The sequence below is a fragment of the Saccostrea cucullata genome, unplaced genomic scaffold (genome assembly GCF_032062105.1).
Source record: "Saccostrea cucullata isolate Sc308-1 unplaced genomic scaffold, CSIRO_AGI_Scuc_v1 ctg693, whole genome shotgun sequence".
In the NCBI taxonomy this organism is placed as follows: Eukaryota; Metazoa; Mollusca; class Bivalvia; order Ostreida; family Ostreidae; genus Saccostrea; species Saccostrea cuccullata.
The window spans coordinates 122,098-143,758 of NW_026923875.1; the positions used below are offsets into that span (position 1 = coordinate 122,098).

Genomic DNA, 21,661 nt, shown 5'->3' on the forward strand with positions numbered 1-21,661 from the left:
TTCACAACGCATATGTTTTGAAGAGGCATTCATTTTCAACTTAACTATGAACTTGGTTAGTTTATTTAATGCCCAGGAACAGAAACGAATTTCAGTGAAATAATGCATTTTCACTATATACTCTGTATAGCCCCAACATACCACAAGATCCCTGACCCTGGTGCCATGAAATTCATAATTTTGAAAGAAGCAGTCATTTTCAACCTAACTATGCCATATATGCACTTGGTTAGTTTATTTAATGCCCAAGAACAGAAAAGAAGAATTTCAAATAAATAATGTTTTTTTTTCACTATATAACCTATTTAGCCCCGCCCTAGCACTGGAACCCCTGACCCTGGGATCTTGAATTTCACAATTTTGGTGAGAGGACTCAATGCTGATTACAATTATATCAACAGTTTGACTGCTTGATGACGAGGAGTAAAGGAGATTTTTAAAGATTGCACTAATTTTAGTAGTTTTGCCCCACCCCCAGGGATCATGAATATCACACATTTTGTTTCCATTCACCCATAGATGCTATATGCCAAATTTGGTTGAAATTGGTTCAGTGGTTTCAGAGATGAAGCTGAAAATGTTCAAATGTTCACGCACGAAGAACGACGACGGAAGAAAACAGATAGCAATAGATTACTCAGGTGACCTAAAAATAATTTTGCAAATTACCAATGACCAGATTAGTAAACATACGAGTTCCATTTTTATTGAAAAAAGCAGCTGTCAATGATATCAAAAAGCCTCGATTTTAAGTTACCGTTGGGAATGGTCGTGTATTACATGTAAGTTGAAAAGTCTCAAGTTTTTAAGCTGTTGATTTTGGTAAAATTTTGTGATTTCAAATGGTCCAACTTAAGAGTTCTTTGGATTTTTTTTAGTATCCACATTCGATTCACATCACTTCTTGAATATATAGTTGCACAGTACTCTTTGAAGTTTTTCCTTGACTACTGTCAATATCATAGTGAGGAGTAACGAAAGAGGCTTAGTTGAACATTTACTGGAACCTGCAATTTATCTTTGTTTGTAAGGATTCTTGTGAAATTTCGGAATCCAATATATATAAGGTAGTTCAAATCAAAATTATTCAAAACTAAATCTGATTTTGAAGAATTCCTTCCTTAGAAAAGGAAGTATGAGTACATGCATATGTATGAGTAGGATTACCACTTGTAGAATTAAATCCAAGTTCTTATAGAATACAATTTATATAATGAGCCTTACAAACGAAGACAATGTTACGTTATTACCTTCTTTGTCGGCAGGGACCAGTACGTAATTAAGATGTAATCTTTCTAATTCTTTTTTCACTTCTGCTTTATTGAACAGTCAACACAGAAGGATAATTGGTTTTAATATTGTCCCTCAATCTTTTAATACTTCTTTTAACATGGATCTGATACATTTAATCCATTCTGACAAGGAGTCAACGTCTTCTTTTTCATATCTGACCCATCGTCTGGCGTAATTTTCAAGAGAATCTATAATATTAATGAAATTCTGACGCCAGTTGAACAGGTCAAGGCAACTAGATTTTCTGACGTCAGAATAAATTTGCATGTAAATTAGCTATCTGTTTACTTTACCCACTGATAAATGAGTCGCAATGCATTGTGGGCTACTACAAGTACTCAGCTCAGTCAGCTGTGTTGAAAATGAATTGAAGGCCAAATTGAATTTTCCCTTGAAAACCTATTTTCAATTCTTTTTTGAGATTTATGGAAGAAATATATAAATGATGTATAATCTTTCATTTCTATGCTCACATTTACAAAATTTGCTTTATGAAGCCTTATATATGAACTTATACATGTTATAATACATCGGCCTAAACCATTGCTCGAAGAGACGTACATGTAGGTGCTCTCGTGTCGATAAAGCATTGAGTTTTTTTTCACGTGATATACGTGTACATAGTTTTAGACAGCAATACAAGGTGTGCTATTATTATTTAACCCCTAATATATTATCTAAAGAGTCTTTTAATGTACATGCAAACATCAAAGCGTTTTCATATTATTGGAACTTTCGAAGCAACTATTATTCATATAAAACAACTCCAATATTTAATTGAGCATGGAGCAATGTCTTGGGAATGCAGAGACATATAAATATTTATATATCACTGGGGAATGTAATCTTTAAATTTCGGACTTGACAAGTGACAAAGAAGCTCTGTAGTTTTTCCGGTGACGAAGTGAATATTATGCAGACACCAACAAAAACCACGTGTCGCCATTGTATTGTAAACACGGAAGGGGTTTCATGCTTTCGGACTCATTCACTTGATTGGCGAACAGGTGTGACGAAGATATTGAAAGTTGCCTTCCATATAAGGTAGTGGTCTCGACCTGTTGAAGGATCCATTATTTCTTCAGAGAGATGTGTATTTTATGTCAATATATTGAGTAAATGTTACCGAGCGCAGATATGCTCCAGCTCAATAATTAATGTAAAAATATATTGAAATATTTGAATATTGATGTTGAGTATGTTTGTGGTCTTTAATATTTGTAGAAAAGAATTGAAAAATTCTGTTCATTTTTTCCTCTATCAGAAAAACACCACATCTGAATAGTTTGTCCCTTTTTTACGTTGTAAAAACAAAATTGTCAATGACCTACTTTGAAATCATATGTTTTGTTTATTTAGATTTCTCATTCAATATTTGTACATATTATTCACTCATACATATTAAGCACAAATTTTCAAGAAATTTTCACCCAATATATATTTGTAGGCGAGAGAGAGAGCAAACAGATATTTTAAAGTTAGTCACATCAGATTATTTGTATATCAATAACTTAATCCAACAAAGGACTGTTCACCATATTTTGAAAAGTATACTGTTACAACTATTTTGATTTTAACTTTGCAATAATTATTTACGCTTAAAACCTCTTTAGCCTATGGAATATATTATGTAAATTTCATTTCTTATAAAATATACATTATGTGCACTGTTTGTAGAACAATTTTACAAGCCAGCAAAATGAATCATTTAAAAACTAAAGATAATATTACCATTAAATCAGTATAAATATTTTTTCCTTAATATCACAATATTGCAATCACAATATCTTACCATAGTCATATACATGTAAACACTGTATTTTGCATAATCCGAGTCTTTCCTGTGACCTAACAGGATTTACAATATAAATACATGCCCTTCCAATGATTGAAACATCTCCCAGTAAAAATTACAATTCCGAGTCAAATTATCCATGAACAAATTAAAAAGGTCATTAGCTTTTCGGCAAATGAGAATTATAAGCTTTGTTGACTAAAAGTGTAATACCAAGCACATACATTATTTTTAAAGAAAATAATACAAAAACTTTATGTCTCCAGTGCGCATATATAGTGGAATATAATATACACAAAAAATTATAATTCCTTAAAGTGTACTCTGTAGCATAACATATTTCCATTTTTCTGCAACACTTGCATAATAAGACATATATTTCAATATGAGCTCTAAAATAGGATCCACTTTTAATCTTTGATTTTTGAGTTCAACACTTTCAGCACCTTCTGCAAGTAACCACGATCTGGATATTCATCCCTGCAAAACATTCAATATAAGATTCATTTTTAAAAATCAAAAGGCTGAAAGGCTTCAATGGCGTCGAACAAGAAAAACAATTTCAAAAGATCTGCAAATAGGTCAAGTGAGTGACTCCAGTAACATAACAAGTAGAGCTTTTCAAAAAAGCTTACCGTCTTTAGCAACAATTTTAAACAGTAAACAGATCTACACTTAACAGGCCGTATAATTCTTTTGAATTTCTTGATTTTGTATTTCTAAATTAGCTTTTTACGGGCATTAGTCCTACCACGGTTGTTGCTCGGTCGTCTCCGTAAACTTTGACTAGCCGAGAGCTTTCGGCAAACCTCGGCTGATTCCCATTCATTCTTCAAACAAGAAAGGGGAAAAGAATAATAACAAATTGTAACGCCTGCAAGCAATAACTATCAAATTTAATTTATAATGAAATTAAAGAGACCTTTTTATTAATTGCTATAAAAAATATCATGTTATTAAGAAACTAGATATCATTGAGATGGTGGCCATCTCAAAGGGCCCCGTGTTCAACAATGAACATGCAAGGTCGTTTAAAAGGGATTATTTTGAAGAGGAACATTTGTGTTATACAGTAAAAGTCATTTAGTACGACTTCACGGATACTGCAAATTTACTAATATTTATTGAAGTTATCTTGTATCCCAAGTTATATAAATTTACTGGAATTAAAGGCAAAGAATTATGCACCAAACAAAGATTTTAAACAGAGAGGGTAATTCTGACCATGACCTAGAAACTCGACCAAGGTCACTGCACATCCATTGACCAGTGGATCTCTATGAGTGAAGTAATAGCCAGATTGGGCAAACAAAAGAGAAGATATACTCTGGACTAGGATTTTTCATATCATTCTGCTATGACCTTGACCTTTGACCTAGAAACCTGGTTCAAGGTCACTGCAAGCCAGTTACCCAAAGACACTCTCTGGGTGAAGTATGAGGCAGTTTGGGCCAAGGAGAGAGAAGATATGCTCCAGACAAGGATTTTTCATTTAATTCTGCTATGACCTTGATCTTTAACCTAGATACCTGGTTCAAGGTCACTGCACACCGGTTACCCAAGGGCACTCTGTGGGTGAAGTATGATTTTTCATATAATTCAGCTTTGACCTTGACCTTTGACCTAGGAACCTGGTTCAAGGTCACTGCACACCGGTTACCCAAGGGCACTCTGTGGGTGAAGTATGAGCCAGATTGGGCCAAAGAGAGAGAAGATATGCTCCAGACAAGGATTTTTCATATAATTCACCTATGACCTTGACCTTTGACCTAGAAACCTGGTTCAAGGTCACTGCACACCGGTTACCCAAGGGCACTCTGTGGGTGAAGTATGAGCCAGATTGGGCCAAGGAGAGAGAAGATATGGTCCGGACAAGGATTTTTCATATAATTCAGCTTTGACCTTGACCTTTGACCTAGAAACCTGGTCCAAGGTCACTGCACACCGGTTACCCAAGGGCACTCTGTGGGTGAAGTATGAGCCAGATTGGGCCAAGGAGAGAGAAGATATGCTCCAGATAAGGATTTTTCATATAATTCAGCTTTGACCTTGACCTTTGACCTAGAAACCTGGTCTAAGGTCACTGCACACCGGTTACCCAAGGGCACTCTGTGGGTGAAGTATGAGCCAGATTGGGCCAAGGAGAGAGAAGATATGCTCTGGACAAGGATTTTTCATATAATTCAGCTATGACCTTGACCTTTGACCTAGAAACCTGGTTCAAGGTCACTGCACACCGGTTACCCAAGGGCACTCTGTGGGTGAAGTATGAGCCAGATTGGGCCAAGGAGAGAGAAGATATGCTCTGGACAAGGATTTTTCATATAATTCAGCTATGACCTTGACCTTTGACCTAGGAACCTGGTTCAAGGTCACTGCACACCGGTTACCCAAGGGCACTCTGTGGGTGAAGTATGAGCCAGATTGGGCCAAGAAGAGAGAAGATATGCCCCGGACAAGATATCTCGGACGGACGGACAGCCGGACGGACGGACAGACGGACGGACGGACGGACGGACGGACAGACGGACGGACGGACGGACGGACGGACGGACAGACTGATCACTATAGGGCGCCCGCTAAGCGGGGCCCTAATAATTACTGCTGATTTTGTTTTTCGTTTTGTCATTTTTTTTAAGATTGGAAATCTTGCAAATTTGTTAAGTCCTACGAAAAAAAGATCATCAGAAAGTTATCTCCCTTGCCTTTAACAGCATTTCAACCAATGAAATAATTGAAAATTTTTTCATCATGCAATTTCTACCAATCGCAAAAGAGAGGAAGTGGATAGTCCGAAGACTGTAAAAAACTTCTACTATACAATACCGTCTTCCAAGGAAGACGGTAATAATAACGCTGACAGATAAGTCGGACCATAACAAACTCGGACTATACCGAAGTCGGACTATAACAAACTCGGACTACTGTATGTATCTGTTTAGTAATTACAGATATCTGTGTTGAATATAAAATTAATTTGTATTTTGTTAGAAGTTTAAAGTATACCCTAAAATCTTGAAAATAAGCCGCGGCTTATTTTAAGTTTTGGTAAGAAAGTGGGGGCTTATTTTCAAGACCGGCTTATTTTCAAATTGCGGCTTATTATCAATGCAAAAAAATGGTAAGAGAAGAGAGCACTCTTGTATGTATTCATTGGCGTTTCCCGGTGGTGTACGTTCTTTAGGATCGTCCCGAAAAGTTTATTTCATTATAAACAGCATATTAATTTACAGGAAATATAAACTTGTTTTAAAAAAGTAAAAAATAATATATAAGATACCCGCTTGCAATTGAATTACTTTGTAAATTAATCAAACAAACACATATTTAAACAACTCATTTATACGGAACGTTGACATGTACTTACTACCAAGCCTTGTCGATCAGAGAGTTTCTTGCCTCAGGCAGTATTACCTGGCAGTTAAATGCTTTACAAACAAAAACTTCCTTTTATCCATTTACTTATTTAATTATTACCACCTTATAACACATCGTTAGCTTGTACAGGTCTTGATGAGATGATTATTGTTCTGACAATTTCATGAAATTTTATTTTGCTCAGTGAATAAATAACGTCAAAGTTTTCATCCGTCAAATTTTTAAGACGAGGAAATCGTCAAGTGTTTAACATCTTTCCTAAATGGCATTCTCATGACCGGCTTATTTTCAAAACTGGCTTATTTTCGAGTAATTTTGAATGCAAGAAATAGGTGGCTTATTTTCAAAACCGGCTTATTATTAAATCCGTCTTATTTTCAAGATTTTAGGGTATGTCGTAGAATACGCCTGCTGGGAAAATGTATGTACCTGTCATGTTATTTTCCTAATTTCCATGATTTCGTATTACAATGTAAATATATTAGTAGATAGATTAAGAGAATATTTGGACACAAAAAAAGTAACTTAATATAACACCCCCCACCCCAACCAACCAACAATCAATCTTACGTCTCTGTTAATATTAACTCATTCACTTTATCACTGTGTTTTTCTTTACATTTACTTAACAGTATAAGTAAATTTAAAAACGAAAATTAAATCAATTATTTTTTTTTACCTAAAATCATTAATTACATCATCTATAAAAATAAAAGATCAAATCTTCTTACTTTTATTTATTTTTCTGTTGTCGACTAAATACTATATAAATATTAATATATTAACTAAAATCAATATAGCTTTCAAAAAACAAGAGGCCCATGGGCCACATCGCTCACCTGAGAAGTTTTGACAATTCTGTACTTTACTAGATTTACCCCTTGTAATACATATTGTGACCCCACCCTACCCCACTGATCATAATTTAGACAATTTGAAATCTACACTACCCCAGGATGCTTCCATATAAGTTTCAGCTTTTCTGGCCCAAATGTTAGTAGGAAGAAGATTTTCAAAGCTTTTTCTTATATATTTCTATGTAAAACTTTAATTCCCCATTGTGTCCCTGCCCAATCCCCAGGGGTCCTGATTTGAACAATTTAGAATCTACACTACCCCAGGATGCTTCCACATAAGTTTCAGCTTTTCTGGCACAGTGGTTCTTGAGAAGAAGATTTTGAAAGATGTTTCCTATATATTTCTATGTAAAACTTTGATTCCCCATTGTGGCCCCGCCCAATCCCCGGGCTTTATGATTTGAACAATTTAGAATCTACACTACCCCAGGATGCTTCCACATAAGTTTCAGCTTTTCTGGCACAGTGGTTCTTGAGAAGAAGATTTCGAAAGATGTTTCCTATATATTTCTATGTAAAACTTTGATTCCCCATTGTGGCCCCGCCCAATCCCCGGGGGTCATGATTTGAACAATTTAGAATCTACACCACCCCAGGATGTTTCCACATAAGTTTCAGCTTTTCAGGCACAGTGGTTCTTGAGTAGAAGATTTTCAAAGATTTTTCCTAAATATTTCCATGTAAAACTTTGATTCCCCTTTGTGGCCCCGCCCAATCCCCGGGCTTTATGATTTGAACAATTTAGAATCTACACTACCCCAGGATGCTTCCACATAAGTTTCAGCTTTTCTGGCACAGTGGTTCTTGAGAAGAAGATATTGAACGTTGTTTCCTTTATATTTCTATGTAAAACTTTGATTCCCTATTGTGGCCCCGCCCAACCCCCGGGGGTCATGATTTGAACAATTTAGAATCTACACTATCCCAGGATGCTTCCACATAAGTTTCAGCTTTTCTGGCCCAGTGGTTCTTGAGAAGAAGATTTTTTAATGACCCCGCCCTATTTTTGTCTTTTCTTGATTATCTCCCCTTGCGAGGGGATATGTCCCTTAATTTTAACAATTTAAATTCCCCTTCACCTAAGGATGCTTTGTACCAAGTTTGGTCAAAATTGGCCCAGTGGTTCTTGAGAAGAAGTCGAAAATGTGAAAAGTTTACGGACGGACAGACGGACGGACGGACAGACGGACGGACGACGGACACAATGTAATCAGAAAAGCTCACTTGAGCCTTCGGCTCAGGTGAGCTAATAACCAGGCGTGTAAATTTTCTCGACAGGCATCTCAACGACATAGGAAAAATCGTAAAAGCAATATACACTCAAAGTGTGCTTTCAAATTGCTTTTGTCTGGTTATACATATCTATAGGGCCTATAAAAGTCATATATCTTTGTAACAAAATATAAATATATTTGGTATTTAAAAATTGCAAATATCACAGCGGGCATGTAGATTTTCACTGCAGGTGTTTATAACTGTTAACCATGCTGTTAACTGTTAACCGTAGAAAGTGCAAAATATTTATTTGGCTTCAAATATTTGAAATAAATAAATATATAAGTTAATTAATTAGGAAACATAATTATATTATAATATAGTAAATTTAATCTATGGTCCGAGTTTGTTATAGTCCGAGTTTGTTATGGTCCGGCTTTGTGTAGTCCGAGTTTGTTGATTTGAACATATTTTATTGTAATATAATTACAAAGGGATTGAGCACAAGTACTGAATACTTATAACACCCTCTCCCTGTACATGTAAATTACACATTTATATTGTCACAGTTAAACATGCAATATAAAGTATTCAGAATTTGCAAAAGTAAACAAAATGATGCATTTTGCATATATGTATGAATATATAAAAATTAAATAAATTCATATATCAATATTGGCACAGTAATTAACAAGGAAATCTACCAGAATGCTTAATAAATGTCCGAGTTTGTTATAGTCCGACATTGTTTTGGTCCGACCTATCAGTAAATCAATAATAAAATTTGAAAAAATAGTCTTAACACAAATACAGTATAGGGCCTGATAGCCTTGTGTCCTGGTCCGAATGAGTCAGGGTTCGAATTGACCAGACATCGTCAGAAATGTCCATCCTCTATATCAATCTAATTTTTTTTCAGTCAGTCGAAGACATATGAAGGGTATAAATTATTTTAATTAATTGCCATTGTCAGAGTGTTGTTCTGTTGTATAGTGATTGCATCTTAACCACAACCATGCCTCTAATGTTACAAGTACGATTGACTTATGCGATAAGGCGCGGTAAACAAATGGAGAAAATGGATAAATACAGTAATACTGGCATTACTGGTCAATATCGTAGGTTGTTCGGCTAAAATTGGATTGAAGATCGTAAAAGTAAAGCTAAGATTAAGAAATTTAATCTTTATAGTCTTGTTCTATTCGTGTTTATTTTGTAATTATTTTACCGTATTTAAGATTGTTTGTATTAGTATTAGTAATCGGTCCCAAAATGTGATTCGTGTCATTCGACGCACCCTCTCAGTAGAAATTCATCCGCAACAACCATAAAGTTTTTCTTGCGTAAAAATTAAACATAATATCGTTGTTTTGTTGTAGTATTAATTGAAGATACAATTGATTTAATTTTATATTCAAGCTATTATTCATTGTAAATGTTTTTAAAAAAACTTGCTTACAGCTGTTGATATTTTCTATTGCGGATGCATCCACTGACACGTGCGGTCGCGTAAACCTGACTGATCGCTAGATGACGATCGGGCAAGCCCGACACCATAAAAATTAAAATATTTGCTTTCAAAATATTCCTGAAACTTTTACTGTTTCTAATTTTAAAACAAGAGGCCCATGGGCCACATTGCTCACCTGAGCACTGTGGCTAGGAAAAAGTAGAAATTGGTTTATCGATCACTTTTTAAATTTTGGTTGGCCATTTTGGCCCCGCCCTACCCCCAGGGGTCATAATTTGAACAAACTTGAATCTACACTACCTGAGGATGCTTCCATATAAATATGATCAATTACCACTTTGATATTCTTGAGAAGAAGAGTTTTAAAGAATTTCACTATATATTTCTATGTAAAACTTTGGTCGGCTATTATGGCCCACCCTACCCCCGCAGGTCATGATTTGAACAAAATTGAATCTACACTACCTGAGGATGCTTCCATATAAATATGATCAATTATGGCTTTGTTATTCTTGAGAAGAAGATTTTTAAAGAATTCTACTATATATTTCTATGTAAAACTTTGGTCGGCCATTGTGGCCCCGCCCTACCCCCGAGGTCATGATTTGAACAAATTTGAATCTACACTTCCTGAGGATGCTTCCATATAAATATGATCAATTATGGCTTTGTTATTCTTGAAGTGAAGATTTTTAAAGAATTTAACTATACATTTCTATGTAAAACTTTGGTTGGCCATTTTGGCTCCGCCCTGCCCCCTGGGGTCATGATTTGAACAAATTTGAATCTACACTACCTGAGGATGCTTCCATATAAATATCATCAATTATGGCTTCGTTATTCTTGAGAAGAAGATTTTTAAAGAATTTTCCCATATATTTCTATGTAAAACTTAGGTCGGCCATTGTGGCCCCGCCCTACCTCCGGAGGTCATGATTTGAAAAAAACTTGAATCTACACTACCTGAGGATGTTTCCACATAAGTTTCATTTTTCCTGGCACAGCGGTTCTTGAGAAGAAGATTTTTAAAACATACCACCAAATTTTCATTAATTTCCAATTATCTCCCCTTGAATGAGGGCGTGGCCCTTCATTTGAACAAACTTAAATCCCCTTCACCCAAGGATGCTTTGAGGCAAGTTTGGTTGAAATTGGCCCAGCGGTTCTTGAGTAGAAGTCGAAAATGTGAAAAGTTTACAGACAGACAGACGCCGGCCAAAATGTGATCAGAAAAGCTCACTTGAGCCTTTGGCTCAGGTGAGCTAAAAACTGTAACTCAATTATTCAAGACAGAGTTAATACATTAATTTGGTCACAACTTGCATTAACGTGCTGCACATAAACAAATAAGTTTTTTTTTTTTTTTACAAAGAAATGGTTATAAATGTCACGTGTATAAACATGACTAATAATGGTTAAGTCGTTAAGAAGAAAAGATTTTAATTTTAAAATACAATGTATTTCAAATGTAATGTGCATTGTTGCAACCACTATTGAAATAACGACCACTATTGAAATAATTATATCAATAGTGGTTGAGAGTGCATTTCAATAGCAAACATAGTTAGTAACCACTATTGAAATACGACCACTATTGAAATAATTATATCAATAATGGTTGAGAGTGCATTTCAATAACAAACATAGGTAATTACGACCACTATTGGAATATTTAATTCAATAGTGGGTGAGAGTGCATTTCATTATAGTAACCATAGGTTTCAACCACTATTGAAATACGAGCACTGCTGAGATAATTATTAAATAGTGGGTGAGAGTGTATTCCAATATGGTAAGCATAGGTTTCAACCACTACTGAAATATACTACTAGTATTGAAAAAAGTTTCACTGCGTCAGCAACTTTTGCAATAATTATTTCAATATGTATTGGTTTCATTGTTCAATGCACTATTGAAATCAATAATTTAATCCATATTGAAATTTTTATTTTAAAAGTGAACATTATTTCAATAATGCTTGCAACCTATGTTTGTTATTGAAATGAATCTCCCCCACTATTGAAATGATTATTTCAATAGTAATCGTATTTCAATACATATGGTTATTACCTATGTTTGTTATTGAAATGCAATCTCACCCACTATTGAAATAAATATTTCAATAGTGGTTATTACCTATGTTTGTTATTGAAATGCACTCTCAACCACTATTGAAATAATTATTTCAATAGTGGTTGTTTTTCAATAGTGGTTACTAACTATGTTTGCTATTGAAATGCACTCTCAGTGGTCGTTATTTCAATAGTGGTTGCAACAGTGCATGATCAGATTCTAACAACAGATACATGTTTTCCTTTTACTCTTTGTGAGTTAATTAATGCTTAATTAATTAATGCTTATCAAGACTGCTCTGTCTGGGGGTAAAACACACAGTGCTAAAATTTTTCTCCTAATTAACTTGAAACAGGGACTGGGTTAAAGTACTGCTTGCACCATGTTTCTCCCCTAGTTTCCCTGTGATAGAAAAGAACCAGTTTTGCCGTCTGTCACCCCAGTTGCATCTGCAGTCCTAGTTGCAGATACATGTAATAAGATGTACAGTGGACCCTCATTTATCTTGACGCTTTTGTTCCCAGTCAATTTATCCGGATATGTGAAGTGTCCGGATACCTGAATCACCAGTTAAACAAGACAGAATAACAATTAAAAATTTTGTTCCAATGAAAAATCGTCCGGATACTGAAGCATCCGGATATCTGGTGTCTGAAGGTCCACTGTAGATATGAACATCTTGAACTTGGAGTATGAAATGAAGATTCACACAAGTTTCATCTTTTCTCGTCCAGAGATTCATAGGATTTGTTATCATGCCACAAAATTTTCAGCAATTTTTAATTATCTCCTCTGGAAAGAGGGCATGGCAGTTCTTGTGAACAAATATCAATCCCCCCTCAAGCAATGATGCTTTGTTGCAAGTTTGGTTGAAATTGGCAAAGTGGTTCTTGACAAGAAGTTGAAAATGTGAAAATTTACAGACGGACGGAGTACAGTCAGATGTTAGAGACTTTTTGATCAGGTGCATGATCTAAAACTACATAAATATTGATGAATGAGTGGAAATAATATGGTCCATCAAAATACAAGTATGTGGTTGACCTAGGTCTATTCATCCATACACTGATGCATTAAACTGAGTACTCTTACACTTTACTTTGACACAAACCTACCCTGAAGTTTTTAAAGGAATGTCAGTATGCTGTACCATCTCCACCTTTGATGCACCTTGAGTCTTCACAGTGTAAAGAATCTTTAGATTAAAGGCTGCAATCAGCTTTTTAGCAACCTTCACCCCCATTGGATTGTCAGGAATGTAAATGGTTTCTTTACGTCCAACAAAATTCTGGCCCTATTTTGGATGATAATGATGTTATTTAAAAAGTTGAAACAGGACCTGTGCCATTTTTTTTTCTTTTCTTTTTTTTTTTTTTTTTGCTTATATAGGTGAAATATATAAAAAAAATATGCTTGTTTAAAGCATTTTTTAAATAAAGAAGTTAATTATTCATATGATATAACAGTTTCTACTGTGTGAGTTTGATTTGCTGAATCTAGTTTTGTCATATATTCTTTATATGTAAACAAAAAAGGCACGAGCCTTGTTTACATTATGAAAAATTTTACCTTCTGTATCTCCACTGTTTATCAACAAATTATGCTCAAATTTTTGCTGATCATTAGAATTGCCTTAGTTTGAAATTGTAAGCATTAAAATTGGTTTTAAAAAATTCAGCTAAAACTGTGTCTTTGTCCCTTTAAGGTACATTGATACTCTGATTAGAGGGATAATTTTATTGACAAATGTTTATTATTCCTTAATAAAGACATAAATGCTATTATTTCTTAATAAATTTGCCAAGTTGAAGTGTCTTTTTGTCCAAATTTTCCATGCAAGCTATTGTCTTAATTGTCTGTACTTTACTAGTAAAATACATTTCTTTTGGAAAATCATTAAGGTTCAAGCAACATTTTATATGAGTAGAGGGTTTATGAACTTTAAAGCTCACAGTGACCCTGACAACCCTCGTACTGTATACAGTTATTTTCGCCCTTTCACACTTGTAAACAATTTTGCCCCATTTTAAATTCGTCCTCTCACAGTTTTGTTTAAGGAATTATATTGTATACATTGAATTCCATCCTTTTTAAATTCGTCCAATCGAGGATAGGGCAAATATAGAAGGGGGCCAAAATTTCCCTGTTTACAGTATGTTGCAGCACATCTTCTACCTAAAAAGCATTTATTTGTAAGTGTGATGATTCTGTGTTTGATAGTTTCCTAGTTATGAGTTAGACAGGATTTTTCCATGTTTGGGCCATAGTATCATAATAAAAGTTCATAGCAACCAACTAATGTGCTACACAATTTTTCTATAATCTGTATCAGCGGACAAAGTTTGACAAATCTTGGCCTTATAGTTTTAAAAGTATATGAACCCGAAATGAAAATGATAAAAGATGGATGAACAGATATGAACACTTTAACATAGTATGTCCTGTCATGTATAAAAATATTTACCTGCTGTCTTCCATTAGGTATTCTTACATGGAGTTCAATTGTACCACAATCTTCAAAACCTTTCAAAGAAGATTTCGTATGTTCACTGTGAATTGTCCCCTTTGGTTGGTCACCTAATGGAGTTATAGGCAATTGTCTTGCTTTGCTTTTTCTCCTAAAACTTCTAGATGTAGAAAATCCAGCTTGCTCACTTTCAACAAGTCCTTCCAGCTCTCTGAACATAATGTCATGAACTGATTTGTCTTCATTAGCAATCAAAATTGAACAGGATTTCTTGAATGAAAGCAATTTTTCTCCAAATTTCATAACTTCATTCAAAAGGCAGGTCGCACAACGCTTTGTGAGTTCAGCATTTCCCTTTACTTTAAAAATAAATAAATGACTTGATAAATATAAACATGACTGTGATATGCTTCAAATGTATCATATTATTAAAGGAATGCTTTAAAGTTTTGTTTGAGCTCTTAATTGGTGTGTAAATCACAATTTAAGCCTTGTCATATAGCTATATATATTTCATGAAGCGTGTTAGCTTGGTTAGCTTATAGTAGGAAAATACAGCAAACGTAACTGTTATACAACACTGTCTGTATGGAGTTGAGGGCAACATTGATTATGTTAGCCTCAAAGGGAAAAATATTGTTCGAGCAAAGAGTAATATTTTCATCCAGGGGAGGCAAACATAATCCAAGTTGCCCGAAAACACAATCAATAATTGTGTTTTGATATGAAAATCAATTCATTAAAAAGTATCTTGTTTTTAATAATTTATCTGCATTTAGTGTGAGCTAAGACCTATAAGCTATTGAATTTTGTCCTTAGGCCGGAATTAAAAATATCTTTGTTTCCCCTAACCCGACCCTAAATTCTCAAGTTGAGTCGGTAGGTAGGTAAACAATTTTATTTTCTGACAGCAGCTTTGAAAATAAATTGTAAAATTTAATTGAAAATTACCTTTATAAATAAGAAAAGTACAAAAGAAAGCGAATTGTGAACAAAATGCTAAGTATCGTACACGTACATATGCCGTTTAAAAGCAAAATTCATGTTTTTAAAATTAATTCACAATTGTAATTCAGGCAGTATGCACCAATATAATTCAGTCAGTGTGAAAATGGGAATCAGCATCTAGCAGCTAGTTCATGAAAGTGGTTAATATGCATAAGAGCATTACCTGAAAGCAGAAACAGAAAAGCATTAATTTGTTAAAAAGTTCATAACAGTCACTTAAGTTATAAAGATATTGCATGGAATGTACATAGCAGTCAAACACACGCTTATTACATCGTGTTTTATATACAGTATGCACAACATTGCCGAATTAGTAGCCAAAATATACAATAATACCCGCCATTTTTAAAATGGCCGCCATTTCAGTCCAGTGATGAATCTGAAATGTCCCTACCTCCAAAAATTATTGTAAAGGTATGTACTAACTGTGTGCAAATTTTTATGCTTGTATCACTAAAGGCACAATTCTTCCAATCTTTTCACATATCTGCCGGGCTATTAGTTTAACTTGTGAAATATCTCACGCCATTACATTTATATTAATTGAATAAAATAGACAAGATTCTCAAATACGCACAAACTAGACATACGAGTATATGTTTTCAAACCTTCCATAAGCCTTCAGAGCTTATTGACGATCAATGTACTTTTTGATGGCCATGAGATTTGCAGTGGTTCTGGAGCATTATGCTTTGGAGTTAAGAAATAAGTGGGTAATTTTAAATCGCAGGTTCAAACCCAATGAGTAACGTTGAAAACGATCCTTCATAGGGGACCATAAAATTTATGTCCAGTGTCGCAGCAGATGCTAGCTCAAAAAAGATCCCCCACTGCTTAATGGCAAAAAAGTGCTGAGTACGTCTAAATTTGAAGCAATGGGGAAATGTTTAAATGTCTTCCTAACAAATCTCGAAGGGATTAAAAGCAAAGAAACAGCCAATCTTCAAGGGCCTAATTAAAGAAAAATACACTGGACGTCTCAGGAAGCTGAATCATGATTTCAAAACTATTTGGAAAGAGTATGTTAACATTATTTAATTGAATCAACCCGAATCTGCAAATGATTACAATGCAATATACAATGCCATAGTCACGAAGTTTATCCACTAAAAAAAGGCATGAGGACATCTGAATTATATTTATCAGGATGAATATACAGACATATTTACAACAACTCCTATGGTTCCATAATAGCATATAGTAAACATAGGAACATGGATGAACTGGCTATTAGAACAAAACGCAAATTAAATAAAATGCAGTGAAATTGAATGATGTGTTCACTAGGTGGGCCCCTCATCTACTCATGAGGCGGGCCTTACCATGTATTACGTACCTTAAATTCAAAGGCAGGTTTGTTTGTTTGTTGTTTAACGTCCCTTTCAAAAATTTATTCACTCACATGGAGACGCCAAGATACCTCCGAAACACTCTTAATTAGTCATTGTAAATTTTAATATCGAATTGTTTCAAGAGTGAAGAATTCTAATTAGCTAAAGGCATAAGACTGAGACGTCGCCATTGTTTTATGAAGAATTAATGCCCTGTAATCACATCTGGACGTCATTTTGTTTCCAACAAATGCTTGAAAATCACAGTAGAACAATGTCGGCCGTTCTGATAAAAACTGATTTTGATGAAATTGTATTTTATAAAATTTGGTTAACAATAAAAAAAATATTTGAATCATCTTATTTACAAAATCTTTTCAGTCGGTGCGATTTAATTGGGTCGGTCGCGTTAGGGGAAACAAAGGTATTTTTTATTTTGGCCTTATTGTATTCCGTTTTTTTTTTATTATGACATGTTTTTTGGAAGTTGTGAGGATATCATAACATCACAATAAATTGATTTTCTAATCAGACTCCAAATCAATAAGGGAAAATTCTTTTTACCAGTCAATATTTAAAATTACATAACCCTCAAACTTTTGCAGAGGAGCTCATATTGATTATGTTGACTGTTTGGTGTGTCTTAATTAAGAACATTCTTTAAAGAATATTTTATATAAACATATATTCCCATGTGAAACTTTGAACCCCTATTGTGGCCCCATCCTACCCTATATGATTGTTTAGAATCATTCTTCTCTACAGAAAATTTTCGCAAAAGTTTCATCTTTTCTGGTCAAGTTGATTATAAGAAAGATTTTTCCTATAAGTGTACTTACAATGAAAATCTCCCTTTTCTAGTCCAGTACTTCTTGAAAAGATTTATTTTTCCTATTTTTATTTTAATTTTGAACTATGAGCCCTTATTTGGGTCCTATCCTACTCAAGAGTCGTTGCCCCTATGGTGCAGTGGTTAGAGTGTGTGCTCTAGAGTCGCAAAGTAAGGAGTTGATCCTTATTTACGTTGTGGGTTCGAATCCAATTGTGGGACTTGGAGACCGGTCCTTTGGATGAGATCGTATATACCAGTCCCAGTAGTGCTGGCATGAAAAAGATTCCTCCGTGCTCAATCGTCCTGAGTGTCCAGTATAGGATAAAATTTGCAGCTCTCCACCGGCAACTGGTGCATTTCCATATGAGTGACAAATTCTTGCTTAAACAATTTACAATCCACCAACATACCCAAGAATCCATGATTTGTTTTTTTTAATCTAGCTACCAAGTCAGAGGGGCATAACTTTATACAAAATTGATCGATCGAACCCAAAACAGAATTTGACCTGGATATTCTTATGATAAACCTGAATACCAAATTTCATTTCAATATGTACAATCTCTGCAAATAAAATGAATGGAAAATGATGGTAAAGCTACAGACCGACCTACAAACAGCAGCAAAGCAAAATGCCATCCCTTCTTCAAAGGAGGGGCATAATAAAAATTCTTACTCACCTGTTCCATACAAGGGTAATGTCAAATCAAAAAGACTTTCCTCAATAGCTTTTTCAAAGATTTTGGCAAAGCAAAGAGATAAATCTTTGCAAAATGTGTCAAGAATTGGGTTTTTATTGCTCCAAGTAGGCAAAACCACATGCATGATTTTGATAAAACTTTTGCTTAGATCATGCTGCTGATGTATTTCAATATCTCCAACTTGACTTTTGCTTTTCGATTTGCCACTCTTGAATTTAGAACGAAATGCCTCAAATGCAGACTTCTCCAGTTTTAAACTTTCATCATACACCAGTGTTGCAATAGGTGAAGATTTTAGTTTAGATATTGGTGTGTTCACCACTTGTATTGAAAGATATTGATTAAGCCAGCAACTTCCAGTTTCATCAATAGGTGTTGGATATAATGAGGAATCAGTAGTGACTCTCTGTTCTTGTAAATCAACAATTTCAATCATATCTGGATTACTAAAAACTGACTCGATAAAAGTTATCATTTCTGCAGATTGATCCACAAAATGGATTTCCCTTAATCCCTGCGATTCACTAGTAATGCCACTACTGTATTTCACAACACTGCTTGCATAACAGTTGGCACATACTTCTTTGGGATATCCCATTTTACCTGAAAAATATAAAGTTAAAAGCCATCATAAATTTGTAAACAATAAATTTACAGTTAAACTTGTTGAGTATAAATTATAAACTAAAGTCTTATAAATTTTGAAATTTACTTATAAGTGTACTATAATTCAAAGTAAGTATAAGTGGGGCAATAGATTCCGTTAATACTTCATTTATAAGTAAAGATGAGCTACATATCAGTGAATACTGAGTATTTCACTTATACCTCACTTATAAGTGAAGATCAGTATGATATGAGCCAGAAGAAGTCGGACTTAGAATTTTTATCCTAGTATACTAGACTTCTCTCAAGTAGCATTATGGATATTCAAACTAACTAATCAGAAAGTTTGTCTCTGCACATGAAACTAAGTTAGTGTCTGTGAGAGATGTTGTTGGAGATTTCAGATTTATTTTGAGTATGCCTTCACATCAGGTACATCAAGTAGGTTCTATTTCCTTCATCTTTTTAGTTTAACTTCCTTTATCTGAAATTTTGAATCAATTAACTCAGTTGCTTTAAGATTTCAAAACAAAAGGCCCAGGGGCCACAGCGCTCACCTGAGCACATTGGCTAGGAAAAAGCACATATCAGATCAGAACTGAAAGTTTATTGGGGGGGGGGGGCTTAAATTTTAACCTCCCCTAGTGGTTCATGATTTGAACAAACTAGAATCTACACTACCTGAAACTGATTCCATATTAATATCACTAATCATAGCTTTGAAAGTACTTGAAAAAATAATTTTTAAAGGTTTCCCTATAAATCCCTATGTAAAACTTGGGTCGGCCATTTTGGCCCCATCCTAGCCCCAGGGGCCATGATTTGAACAAACTTGAATCTACACTACCTGAGGATGATTCCACATGGTTTCATCTTTCCTGGCCCAGTGGTTCTTGAGAAGAAGATTTTTAAAGATTTTTCCTATATATATTCCTATGTAAAACTTGGGTCGGCCATTTTGGCCCCACCCTAGGTCCGAAGGGTCATGATTTAAACAAACTTGAATCTACACTACCTGAGGATAATTCCACATGAGATTCATCCTTCCTGGCCCAGTGATTCTTGAGAAAAAGATTTTTAAAGATTTTTCCTATATATTCCTATGTAAAACTTGGGTCTGCCATTTTGGCCCAATCCTAGGCCCAGGGGTCATGATTTGAACAAACTTGAATCTACACTACCTTAGGATGATTCCACATGAGTTTCATCTTTCCTGGCCCAGTGGTTATTGAGAAGAAGATTTTTAAAGATTTTTCCTATATATTTCTATGTAAAACTTGGGTCGGCCATTTTGGCCCCACCCTAGGCCCAGGTCATGATTTGAACAAACTTGAATCTACACTACCTGAGGATGATTCCACATGAGTTTCATCTTTCCTGGCCAAGTGGTTCTTGAGAAGATGATTTTTAAAGATTTTTCCTATATATTCCTATGATAAACTTGGGTCGGCCATTTTGGCCCCACCCTAGACCCGGGGGTCATGATTTGAACAAACTTGAATCTACACTACCTGAGGATGATTCCACATGAGTTTCATCTTTCCTGGCCCAGTGGTTCTTGAGAAGAAGATTTTTAAAGATTTTTCCTATATTTCTATGATAAACTTGGGTCGGCCATTTTGGCCCCACCCTACCCCTGGGTGTCATGATTTGAACAAACTTGAATCTACACTACCTGAGGATGATTCCACATGAGTTTCATATTTCCTGGCCCAGTGGTTCTTGAGAAGAAGATTTTTTAAAAATGCCATAAATTTTTCTCTAATTCATAATTATCTCCCCTTGGAAAAGGGCGTGGCCCTTCATTTGAACAAACTTGAATCCCCTTTACCCAAGGATGCTTTGTGGCAAGTTTGGTTGAAATTGGCCCAGCGGTTCTTGAAAAGAAGTCGAAAATGTGAAAAGTTTACAGACAGACAGACAGACAGACAGACGGACAGACAGACAAACGCCGGACAAAATGTGATCAGAAAAGCTCACTTGAGCCTTCAGCTCAGGTGAGCTAAACATGAAGAAGCCTCAAGGTCATTAAATCTAAATTGTTGCCTTTTTGTCCAACATTCTAGTCTTTAAACTGAATTAAAATGTAAAGTATGCATCATCCAAGAATATCATATGAAATGGATTTGTTCATGATAAAAATTATGATTATTTCATGTAAAGTGCAGATACATACGTATATGTACATGTATGTAAAAAGAAAAGCTTTAAACATATCATGCAACCCCTGCACGATTGGAAGTTCTGTTCTAAATTAAAATCAAAATCTTAATGGAGCCTGGACACAGTTTCAACTGATTTTTTAAATGAAGGATATGGAAATAACGAACAGTATTCAATCTCAACGTCCATTAAACAAATATACAAAATAAGAGCAGAGCAAACACGGACCCCCGAAACATCAGAGGTGGGATCAGGTGCCATGGAGGAGTGAGCATCCCCTGCTGACCGGTCACACCCACCGTGTACTCGTTGTCATAATCAGGATATAACGGAAAAAATCCGTGGTCAATTCAGTGTATAAATAATGGACTAACAATTGGTATGAAAAACGTCAGTCAGCATTTCATTCAATGATAAATTGTATTTGCTGACAAGGTCATTGTATCGACCATAGAATTTACGAAATGATGA

At 34.9% G+C, this 21,661-nt stretch overlaps 1 protein-coding gene across 2 annotated transcripts in view; it reads right to left on the reverse strand.

The window, feature by feature from the left end:
* Positions 1-2,705: 2,705 nt before the first annotated feature.
* Positions 2,706-21,661, reverse strand: part of LOC134265167 (uncharacterized) — a 94,499-nt gene continuing 75,543 nt past the window's right edge. The window contains exons 12-15 of one of the 2 annotated variants that reach the window (XM_062747421.1): positions 18,401-19,024; positions 14,547-14,908; positions 13,198-13,376; positions 2,706-3,568 (exon numbers count right to left, since the gene is read on the reverse strand). In XM_062747421.1, the coding sequence (XP_062603405.1) occupies positions 3,499-3,568; positions 13,198-13,376; positions 14,547-14,908; positions 18,401-19,024 (1,235 nt within the window). In that variant the 3' untranslated portion in view covers positions 2,706-3,498. The remainder of the gene's footprint in view (positions 3,569-13,197; positions 13,377-14,546; positions 14,909-18,400; positions 19,025-21,661) is intronic. The other variant, XM_062747422.1, reaches the window with a different exon arrangement.